Source organism: Cucumis melo, chromosome 8, assembly GCF_025177605.1.
Source record: "Cucumis melo cultivar AY chromosome 8, USDA_Cmelo_AY_1.0, whole genome shotgun sequence".
Classification (NCBI taxonomy): domain Eukaryota; kingdom Viridiplantae; phylum Streptophyta; class Magnoliopsida; order Cucurbitales; family Cucurbitaceae; genus Cucumis; species Cucumis melo.
Window position 1 is genome coordinate 5,968,139 of NC_066864.1, and position 12,263 is coordinate 5,980,401.

General features: G+C 34.5%; 1 protein-coding gene across 1 annotated transcript; it reads left to right on the forward strand.

Annotated features, from left to right (window-relative positions):
- Positions 1-4,041: 4,041 nt before the first annotated feature.
- LOC103485109 (probable LRR receptor-like serine/threonine-protein kinase At4g36180) lies at positions 4,042-7,990 on the forward strand. The gene has a single exon (XM_008442575.3). It carries the CDS (start codon positions 4,425-4,427, stop codon positions 7,818-7,820), a length of 3,396 nt encoding a protein of 1,131 aa, XP_008440797.1. The 5' UTR covers positions 4,042-4,424; the 3' UTR covers positions 7,821-7,990.
- The last annotated feature ends 4,273 nt before the right edge of the window (positions 7,991-12,263 follow it).

Consider the following 12,263-nt stretch of genomic DNA (forward strand, 5'->3'; position numbering starts at 1 on the left):
TTTAAAAAAAAAGAAAAAAAAGAAAACCGTAAGGATATAATTATTAGATACAAGAATAATGAAACTAATAATGATAATAATAGTTTTTAGATTTTGAGTTTACTTCCTATGTTCTTTAATACTACATCTAGTCATCTATAGTCAAACTTATACTTACAATTTTGCTTTTGAAATTTGAGTTTTGTTTTAATAAAAGTTTAATTATAATCTCGATTTTTCTTTAAATATTCATTTTTTTTCTACTTTAATGTTAATTAATTAAACTTTAAAATTAACTAGCATCAAACATATAGGTTGAATTCATGTATTCTAGTACAAAAATTAACAAATATTAGGAAGCAAGTATACAATGAAAAATTGAGGTAGAAAAAGAGAATTTGAAAAAAAAGAGTTCAAAATTCCATATTGAAATTGTGATGAATAGTAAAGATTTTGAAAGACCTAAAGATGATTAGAAAGGCTATTTTCCCCATTATTAGAAACAGCACCGTACGAGATTGAAGATTGAATTACTTTTGGCAGAAAAGATGGGAGAGAAAAAAAAAAAGAAGAAGAAGAAGAAGAGAGAGAGAGAGAGTGAAAGGATTAGTTGGCAATTATTGGTGGACATTGACCATCAAAATCTCAAAGAATTAAGACTAAAGAAAAAATAATAATAAAATCGAAAAATGATGACATTCAACCAATTCTCCCTTCCCTTCCCTTCCCGCTAACATAGACACAAAATTATTCAAATCCATCACATTCAATTTTAACCTCCTAATTCCCATTAAACAATAAACAAAATAAAAGCAAAAATACAAAGCCACAGACAAAACTGGATTTTATTTCCCAACACAAATATTTTTGGTAGTAATGTAATAAAATGGGAGTTTAAGATTGATGTGGGTGACAACGACCATCAAACCAACCAACCGGTGGACCATTTCGATTTTTGGGCTATTCTTTTTTATCAATAAATAAAACTAAACTACAAATAGGAAATCATAATTAAAAGACTACAAATCTAGACATTTATGGTGGGATATTTATTAATAATATTATGGAATGGAATTCAAAAGAAAAATAGAAGAAAGGGGGTTGGATAGTAATATGCGGAAAGTAAAAGGGAGGGGAAATGACATAATGTTGTGAAAGGGGATTACATCTCGTCTGGTCACAAATTAGGGGCGAAAGTGATAGGAAGAAAAAGAGAGGGAAAAAGTGTAAATAAAATCCATAGAGATTTTAAAAGAAATGGAACTGCACAAAAAATGAAAAATATTATGAGTCAGTGAGTTATTTATGACATAGTAAAAGAGTCTTTTTTTTTTTTTTACATTTTTCTGCCATTCAGAACAGCTGAATGCCATATTCGGCCTGTCCTTTTATGGTAAACCCAATTGATTCCACTTCTTCCAAAATAAACTTTAAACCCAATGGTAACTAACTTATTATATTTATTAATAACTTGATTTACATGATTAAAAATAAATTAAACAATTAAGAAATTTAATGTGGGAAAAATATAATGATCAAAGTTTATAGAGGGCAAATGAATTAGACACGTAGTTTTTTATTCTTAAAAAATATTGAATGTTGTAGTAACAATAGGTGTGATTTCTTTTAAGATATTAGGAACATAGGTGTTAAATTTGAATTTAAAAAAAAAAAAAAATAGAGACCGAAAGTGACATTGTAGTTTATAGTTTTTTTTTTCATTATTATTATTATTATTTTATTGGACTGTATAAAATAGATTGAGGCTCAATCCTCCAATCATGGTGGTCGATTTTAGCTAAAATAATTATGGTTGAAAAATATATGTCAAATGTCTAAGTTGTATGAACAATTTATTTCTACCGTCTTGCTTAAGTCTCAAAAGGGAGGAGGTGAGGGATAAATAACAAAAGCAATGTCATGTAATAGAGAGCAAAAGACGAAATTATAATTGCACTTACAATGAACAAAATTAGCATATTTTAGATAATGAGCGATCTCAAACAAATATTTAATTACCATATTTTTAGTTTAAATCAAGTCAGGAAATAATGAGGTAGAATGATGAGATGTCAATTGTCATAGCTTATAATTGAGACATAGACAATATATTGCCAGGTTAAATATAGACATGCTGATGCTTAAAAAAGTCTAATGCAAAGCCTAAAATGTGTAGCTTACTTTTGTCCAATTTGTGTGCATTGAATATGGAGAAAAAGAAAAACTATTACCATCTAGATAACAAATATTAATTAATAAAGAAAAAATAAAAGTAAAAACTAACAAAAAAAAACATTTTGTAAAAAAAAAAAAAGAAAAAAAGAAAAGAAAAAATGAATTTGTGAATAACAACAAGGATATTTTGTTTTTCTTATTTTGAGAGGTACAAGAATATAATAATATAAGCTTTATACATACAAATATGTGACTATAATTCACAAATTCATAAAACCATATTGTCAAAGAAGAATATGGAAATATAAAGTTGTAAATGAGGAAGAAGTGTCTTGGGCAAAAAAGGCAGTCTTAAGTGCAACCAATTTCCTATCACTTTTCACTTTGCTCATAAAGTGCCTACATACTTATGCTTCACTCTATTGCATATATTTGACCATTTACCATCTCCCATGTTTTTAATATAATAGATCCCCTTTTTTATTTTAATTTTCAATGACAACTTAAAAGCAATACAATACATGAGAAAAGATAGGTCAAAATTTCATTTAGGCAAGAACTAAATATCTCATGCATATGCTTGTGTGGGATAAAGCTTGATTGGTTTTTTTTTTTTTTTTTTTTTTTTAAAGAGCATTGTTATATTTGTTAACAAAATTAAAAAAAATATATATGAAAATGAAATGATAATTAATGGGTTTAATTCCCAAACAAAATAGTGATCAATTTGCCAAGTGAATCCTACAGTACAAATCATTTAAATCTTCACCCTTTTTCCTCCCCCCTAAAAAAGTGGTTATCAATAGGGTAGTCATAGTCAAGGTTTAGAACCCTTGCTTTAGTCAGCCAATAAGTTTGTATGAAATACAAAATTAAAGCCATACATTTATATAATATATAAATATTAAGGGGGGGAAATGAAATGTCCACACAACCAAATGATCAATTCATTCACTCACTTATCAACATCATTATCCTTTCGTATTTTTTAAAGTATAATGGAAAGGATTGTCCAATAAACTTATTATGATTGTGTATACTTGTCGGCTAGGCGAATTGGTTGTATATATTTTATACATGTGAAAAGAAAAAAAGAATGTTTAAATAAATAAATATGGATCCTTTCCAATAATTAAATAAATATAACTTTAATCTCCATTTCGGCTCTCTAGATCTTCAAATTTTTCTTTCTTTCCTTTTCTTTTTCTTTTAAAAGAAACTTCTAATTTGTATATATATATTCAAACTTTTCTCTCTTTGATTTTTAAAAAGAAATTGATACGCTAGTATTGAGAAAACAAGTTTCAATCTAAGAATAGGGCGAATCTTTAGAGAGGAAGTTATACCATTAACATTGAGATAAGCTTATCTTTAAGTTAAAAAAGAATATCTTAACAAATATTAAAGATGATTTTATTGTGACTATAATGAAAAATAAGGTTAAGGTCAAAGATTATTGTATGAGATTGTCAAGGTGTCACGAGGAACGTGATAGAGAGAAATTTAGTAATATTGTTAGACTAGTTGTGTTAGTGAGAGTAATGATATTACACGAAAAAAACCACTATATGCTAGTTTTTGTCTAATATCGACAAGTTTTTTATTTTCAAATAATTTTGTGAAAACAACATATGAATGGAGAATGAAATTTGTTTGATTGATTGTCATTAATCTGCTAATTTCTTAATTAAGAAGAAGTTAATTAAAAGAATTGATTTGGGAAGTATGGAAAAGGGAAGGGAAGGAAATAAATATGAAACGATAAATTGAATAGCGATACATCAAAAGAGAATTATTAATAATGAAAAGGAAAGGGAAAAAAAAAAAAAAAAAAAAAGAAAAGAAAAGAAAAGAGGGCGTAATAATGATAGAGAAACCCACAATCACATGAGAAGAGAGTAAAACGTGAGGCCCAGCCCATGTCCATTAAGTTTCGATATTCCCACACTTACCCTTCTCCAATCCTTTTCCTTCTTCAAACACTTTTTGAAACCCCCATTTCAATTTCCTCCTCTGCATCTCTTTCTCTGAATCTCTCTGTTGCATTTTGTGCGTCACTGTTTCCCTCTCAGTTTTCTGTCCCCTCTCTGGGCCCCTTCCCATCCCACGTTATACGCTCTTCGCCGCACCCATTTCCCCATTCTCCTCCCCCAACGTCTCTCTCTTCCATTCACTCTGTTTTTCTCTCTTTTGACTGATAATGATATGATCCCTTGATGGCTCCATTCTTGTGTTAAATCTTTGCTGGGTTTTCGTTTTTTTTCCTAGTTATGAAGCCTCTTCTGTTTTTTCTTGTGTTGCTCTGCGGTGGTTTGTTTTCCTCCTCCGCTGATACCGGCGCACAAACCCAACTGGAGATTCAGGCATTGATGTCCTTTAAACTTAATCTACATGACCCTCTTGGTGCATTGACTGCTTGGGATTCTTCCACCCCATTAGCGCCATGTGACTGGCGGGGTGTTGTTTGTACTAATAATCGAGTCACTGAGCTCCGTTTGCCTCGTCTTCAACTCTCCGGCAGGTTGACCGATCAGTTGGCCAATTTACGGATGCTGCGGAAGTTCAGTATCCGGTCTAATTTCTTCAATGGTACGATTCCGTCTTCTTTGTCCAAATGTGCGTTGCTGCGTTCTGTTTTCTTGCAGTATAATTTGTTTTCCGGTGGCTTTCCCGCGGAGTTTGGGAACTTGACTAATCTACATGTATTAAACGTGGCGGAGAATCGTCTCTCCGGTGTGATCTCCGGCGACCTTCCGAGTAGTCTGAAATATCTCGATCTTTCGTCGAATGCCTTCTCTGGTCAGATTCCGAGGAGTATTGTGAACATGACGCAGCTTCAGGTTGTTAATCTCTCTTTCAATAGGTTTGGCGGGGAGATTCCGGCGAGCTTTGGTGAGCTTCAAGAGCTTCAACATCTCTGGCTTGACCATAATGTATTAGAAGGGACGTTGCCTTCGGCTCTCGCAAATTGTTCTTCGCTTGTTCATTTGAGTGTTGAGGGAAATGCTCTCCAAGGGGTGATTCCGGCCGCCATTGGAGCTCTTACGAACCTTCAAGTTATTTCTCTCTCGCAGAATGGTCTCTCTGGTTCAGTTCCTTACTCCATGTTTTGCAATGTTTCGTCGCATGCGCCGTCGCTTCGGATCGTTCAACTTGGATTTAATGCGTTCACGGACATTGTCAAACCTCAGACAGCGACGTGTTTTAGTGCTTTACAGGTCCTCGATATTCAACATAATCAGATAAGGGGAGAGTTCCCCTTGTGGTTAACCGGGGTTTCCACTTTGTCAGTCTTGGACTTTTCTGTCAATCATTTCTCCGGCCAGATTCCATCAGGGATTGGGAATCTTTCTGGATTACAAGAGCTCAGAATGTCGAATAATTCGTTTCACGGCGAGATTCCTTTAGAAATCAAGAATTGCGCCTCGATTTCTGTTATTGATTTTGAAGGGAATCGCTTAACCGGGGAGATTCCGTCGTTTTTGGGCTATATGAGAGGTTTGAAACGGTTGTCTCTCGGCGGAAATCGTTTTTCCGGTACTGTTCCGGCCAGTTTGGGAAACCTTTTGGAGCTTGAAATCTTGAATTTGGAGGACAATGGGTTGAACGGAACCCTTCCGCTGGAGCTAATGGGGCTTGGGAATTTAACAGTAATGGAACTCGGTGGGAACAAATTGTCCGGCGAGGTTCCGACTGGCATTGGCAACCTCAGTCGTCTAGAGATTTTGAATCTCAGTGCTAACAGTCTTTCTGGGATCATTCCGTCCAGCCTTGGCAATCTCTTCAAGCTAACAACTCTCGACTTGAGTAAACAAAATCTTTCTGGGGAGTTGCCATTTGAGCTATCTGGTTTGCCTAATCTGCAGGTAATTGCTCTACAGGAAAACAAATTATCTGGGAATGTTCCTGAAGGATTCAGTAGTTTGGTGGGTTTGCGTTATTTGAATCTAAGTTCAAACGGATTTTCCGGTCAAATCCCTTCAAATTATGGGTTTCTTCGATCGCTTGTTTCTCTGTCATTATCAGACAATCACATTACCGGGTTGGTTCCTTCAGACCTTGGTAACTGCTCTGATTTAGAAACTTTGGAGGTCCGTTCAAATGCTCTTTCGGGTCACATTCCGGCGGATCTTTCTCGTTTATCTAATTTGCAAGAGCTTGATTTGGGTAGGAATAATTTGACTGGCGAAATCCCGGATGAGATCTCAAGTTGCTCGGCTTTAGAATCGCTCCGTCTGAACTCGAATCATCTTTCCGGTCCCATACCAGAGTCGTTGTCAGAGCTCTCAAACTTAACCACGCTGGACCTCTCATCCAACAATTTGAGTGGCGTTATCCCTGCCAATCTTAGCTCCATTACTGGATTGATGAGCTTAAACGTTTCGAGTAATAATCTAGAAGGCAAAATTCCATCCTTGCTAGGCTCTAGATTCAACAGCTCATCTGTGTTTGCTAATAATTCTGGTTTATGTGGGAAACCATTGGCTCGGCATTGTAAAGATACAGAGAAAAAAGATAAAATGAAGAGATTGATTCTATTCATTGCAGTAGCCGCCAGTGGAGCTGTCCTCTTGACTCTGTGTTGCTGCTTCTACATTTTCAGCCTGTTGAGATGGCGAAAAAGGCTCAAAGACAGAGCATCTGGAGAGAAGAAAACAAGCCCAGCAAGGGTTAGCTCTGCTGGAAGTGGTGGTCGTGGAAGCTCAGAAAATGGAGGGCCAAAGCTTGTGATGTTCAACAACAAGATTACTCTAGCGGAAACAATCGAGGCAACAAGACAATTTGATGAAGAGAATGTTCTTAGCAGAACACGCTACGGATTGGTTTTCAAAGCCTGCTACAATGATGGCATGGTACTCTCAATCCGCCGCCTCTCGAATGGTTCATTAGATGAAAATATGTTCAGAAAAGAAGCTGAATCATTGGGAAAAGTTCGACACCGGAATCTAACTGTTCTTCGTGGCTATTATGCTGGCCCTCCTGATATGCGGCTGTTAGTATACGATTACATGCCTAATGGAAACCTTGCCACTCTCCTTCAAGAAGCATCTCATCAAGATGGTCATGTTTTGAATTGGCCAATGCGGCATCTCATTGCTCTTGGAATCGCCCGTGGCTTAGCCTTTCTTCATTCATCTTCCATTATCCATGGAGATGTCAAGCCACAAAGCGTTCTATTCGATGCAGATTTTGAAGCTCATTTGTCCGATTTCGGCCTTGACCGACTAACCGTTGCAGCCTCTGCTGAAGCATCTACGTCTACTTTGGTGGGCACATTAGGCTACATTGCCCCTGAAGCGGTATTGACAGGGGAAGCCACAAAGGAATCTGATGTCTACAGCTTTGGAATTGTGTTGCTTGAGATTCTAACAGGAAAGAAACCTGTGATGTTCACAGAAGATGAAGACATTGTCAAGTGGGTGAAAAAGCAATTGCAAAGAGGCCAAATTACTGAGCTCTTAGAACCAGGTTTACTTGAGTTGGATCCTGAATCATCAGAATGGGAAGAGTTCTTGCTGGGAGTGAAAGTTGGATTACTTTGCACTGCACCTGATCCTCGTGACCGTCCGACGATGTCCGATATTGTTTTCATGCTCGAAGGTTGCCGAGTTGGACCCGACATCCCTTCCTCCGCCGATCCCACCTCCCAACCATCACCGGCATAACCCATAAAACCAACCAACAATCCTATTCATCCATTCCATTTCTCAACATTTTCCCAAGTTGGAATTTTTAACCGTAACTGATTTGAATGTAATTTCTTCTTTCATTTTCATTTTCATTTTCCCCCAGTTGAAAAAGTGTTCTTATCCGTTCTTTTTTGGGGTCTTTTTCATCATGGCGCTGTTCTTATATGATTGATTCTGGTGGCATTAGCTAAAAGTAAGTAAAAGCAAAGGCAGGGCAGTGAATTTTAGTTGAATGAAAAAGAAACGAAAAAAAACTCTTAAAACCGAAAACAAAGAGTCAATGATTTGGACAAGGCCCATGGGGAAAGAGTAAGTGTAGTATCTTAATGGTATCAGTTTTGGACGAAAGCTGATGTTTTTTCATCTTTTTGTGATGTGTTGGGAACACTAAAAGGGTCTTTTTACTTCAAAACTCGACAAAAGCAAAAAACCAAGCCTGGGTTTGGTTCTGTTTCTTTGTTTTGGGTCACGTGGCTTCCAGACTTCACTCTATATTCACTATTCACCATTCTAGCCGTTAATCTCTCCTCTGCTTTGAAATTGCCGATAACAACCCACCTTCCAAGATTTCATTTTTAAGATTTCCCAAGTTCCAACTCTTCCCTTCCATTTTTCCTTTCTAATAAAAACCCCCATTGGCCAGTGCCCCTTCATTGTGTATTTCTTCTTTTTCCTGATAAAAACCCAGTGAAATTTGGAGTGAACTGCGCCTCAAAATGCTCCCATCCAAACCTTTTACATTTTTCTCAACACTTTTTGTGGGACCCTTCATCGAAAACTTGTGTTACTTCTTAAAAGAAAAAAAATCAATTTTTTTCCTTTTGAGTACTGTTCTTTTTGGTACACCCTGTCTGAATCTAATCTGAAGTTTTCAGTATAACATCGTGGTTTTGTAGTGGTACTTGTACTGATACTGACCTCTACTCTTTATTTCTATTAAATAGATAGCCTTTTTTTTTTCCCCTCCTTTTGATTTGTATAATTTTTAATTGAAGCAATAATTTTCTTTTGTCCAATAAGGGGCACTAAAAGTTAAAGAGATGAGTATAAAAAAAGACCAAGTTGGAATTTTGTTGTGTTTTAAAAGTTGTTTTGGGCGTATGAGTCCAAGGAGGAAGCAGTGACCGTTAAGTATTCCGAGTTGGAATATGGCATTTATTTGGGGTTTAAGTTCTCGATAAATTTGTCTCAAAATAATACATTTCTTTCTTTTTTTTATATATAAGTATTATATTAAAAAATGGGAAAGCTTGTCGATAATAATAATGAAAGTACAATAATTTTGTTGGTAGTCGTTGTTGTTGGTCTTCCTTCCCATGAAAATAATTCAAATGTCATTCCATTCAACTGTTATTCTGTCGTGTTTTTTGATTCCACCTAATCTAATTTCTTAAAATTTTAATTTGAAGGGATGGATGAAAAACATCAAGGTTAATCAAAACTAAAGGTTTCTTTTGCTAAATAGAATGGTCTATAGTGTCTGAGGCTAATGTTATATATATTCGAGATTTTGGTAATCAGTGTTTTGAATTTTTAATTACGCTTGCAAGCACACTTGTTTAAGTTTGTAATAAATCTAATTGGTGTCTAGTGGAGAATGATGATATGCATACTTTGAGTTGGCAAGGAGAATAAGAATTAGAGATTAATCGAAGACTTGTCCGATTCGAATTTGTAAAACTTTTTTATTCATGCTTTTAATAAAATATTAAATGTAATATTATTTAATAGATTAACAATTTTCTTTATCAATGATATTTATAAATAAAATATGATGTAAGTAGTGATCAATAACACGTTCCTTATTTATCACAATATTATTGTAAAAGGGTGATAATTGTATTGGTGGGGCATTTTCAAGGTCGATTGTTATTGTACAATCGAGCACTTTTCAAGTTGTACTTACCTCTTTCAAAGGTTGGGTGGGTTGCTCCTTCATTTGGCTATGACTATGAAATTCTTTTGGACCTTTGCCTTCTCAACACTTGGGCTCATTAAACTTTGTGGACCACGAGAAATGCATGGGTCTTTACCCTTAATTAATCCAATCAATGTCCTTAATGATTGTAAATGACATTCCCCCACCCTTTTTCAACATGTGTTGATAGTTCACATGTTTAGTCTAGTAGGCAATCAATTTAACATTGAGACTACAAATGAGAGTAGGTATATAAAAAAGACTTAAAAATATATACCAATGGAATGGTGAATGTCAAAGTTGTAAGTCATTTGAAGCACTAGACATAACTAATGATGATCGAAAAAGAACAACATTCGTGCAGTAGTTATGTTGTATGTTTGAAGAACAGAATGTCTATGTTGGGGGTTAGCATGGGTGAGAGATTGGACACATGTTGTGTAGTGTCTACCAATTGAGTAGACAAGGTAGGAGGACACATCATCCTTATCTACCAACACATTCACTTCATCATTTTCTACCTCTCATTCTATCTTTTGTTGATTTTTCCTATTGACATATAATTCATGTTTTAGCTATAATGCTAAATTATTAGACCATTTTAAGGATTTTATATACATTTAAAATTACCACAAAATGCAAAAAATGTTTTTAATTTAGATGCATTATATAATAATATAAGATAAGTAATATTTATTACCAAAGTAAAACCAAGTATTATGTATGCTATCGGTTTATTGTAACGAAACATTCAAAAGTCTTGAAATAACAATTATTATTATCCAAAATTGTTTCATGATCGGCTAGACTAGACCTACTTGAGACTAACCGGCTCAATGTGCTTACTGTCTTGACCTTACCAAACTAAACTAGCAAATTAGAGAAACGTTGTTTTTAAATGAGTAATATATATATAATATATATATATTCTAAGTTGGAGAACACATGCCTCTAGCTAGTGCGTAGATCTAGCTCTATTTCATCACACGGTACTAGAAAGCTGTTTAGCAGTCAAAGACTCCTAAAGTTGTTCAAATTTTTAGAACAGAACATAAAACAAAATAAATAACCTGCTTGATTATGAAAAAACGTTACCCTAAAAATACTAAGAGGTGGGGGTCCGACCAAGAGATTCTCTAAATCTTTCATAACACTCCCTTTTCTGACCAGGTGGTCAGTCTTCAATGTAGTACTGCTACTGCTCTATTCTCAGTCGTCTTGTCGGAAACCGGTGTTCCGCTCCTTCCTATCCTACATGTCGGCTCCAGACCCTCTCTTGTTTGGGCCTCAGCCCATTTCTTTTATCCTAATTCACTCTTGTCTGCCCACATGCTTGCCGGCTTTGGGCTCACTCTTAACTCTTTTTTCTTCTTCTCTTATCATTTACCTCTTCTATTTTAAATTTTTCTTCAATAATATATTTTAATTTACGATATGTTGACATTTAAAAACTCCACTCCTTTTGATAACCTTTTTCTTAAGATTTTTAAGTTTGTTGCAAGATGGTAACAAATTAGATGGAGCTTTGATTTTTTAGAATGTATATTTTATATTAAGTTTAAAAAAACACAGTTTGGATGATAAGTTATTTAAATAACTAAATTCTCACAAATTTAAAAGTATAAAGACTACACCTTTACTAATTATAATTCAAGGACTAAATTAAATATTATATAGTTTGTTAAAATGTTAAATATTTATATTGTATTCACCTGTCGTATCTAAATATAAAAATATTGATGAAAATATCGACGTACCAATCCAACTTTAATACGTAATTATAAATACAATATATATATATATATAATCAAGGGAAAAAAAAATCTGTTATTGTCTTCGGATATGGAATTTTTGGGCTTTCAGGGCGGCCCAATAAAGATGGTAAAAGGCAAAATTGGGCTCATCTAGTTGCCCATCAACTTGTATAGTCTTTGACTCCCTCTGTTTTGGAGTCATTTGATTTGATTCCACGTGAGAATTCAGAAGACATTATAAATCAAATACAGACAAATTGTGCTTTTTTTTTTTTTCTACCCTAAGAAGAATAAAAAACAAATAATCTATATTTGGAAAATGATTTCAAACTAAGCATCCAAAAGAGAAAGAACTTTTATTTATTGATTTTTTAAAATTCTGTCCATTGATAAATTTTTAGTGCTTTTGGGTCTCTCTTGGAGTTGAAGTTGTCTGGAAAAAGAGGGAAAAAAAGGAGATTGTAAGTGGAGAAATGGACTTTAAGAAAGTTTTAAGGGTACTTTCTCTGCCCTTTTTAAACTTTCTTTCCACTATGCAAACAAACAAAGTACCATTAGGAATTAAATTTCAGTAGGAATTAAAATGTGTAAAATATTATATCCTTTGTCCAATTATGAGGAGGTTGATGAGGTGTGATGTGAAGGTGGAAATATGCTTGGCTTCTAATTCATTTTGATTATTAACATTATTTTTCTTACAAAAAAAAAAGTCCCTCATCTTCAAATTCCAACTATATATTCTTTTGT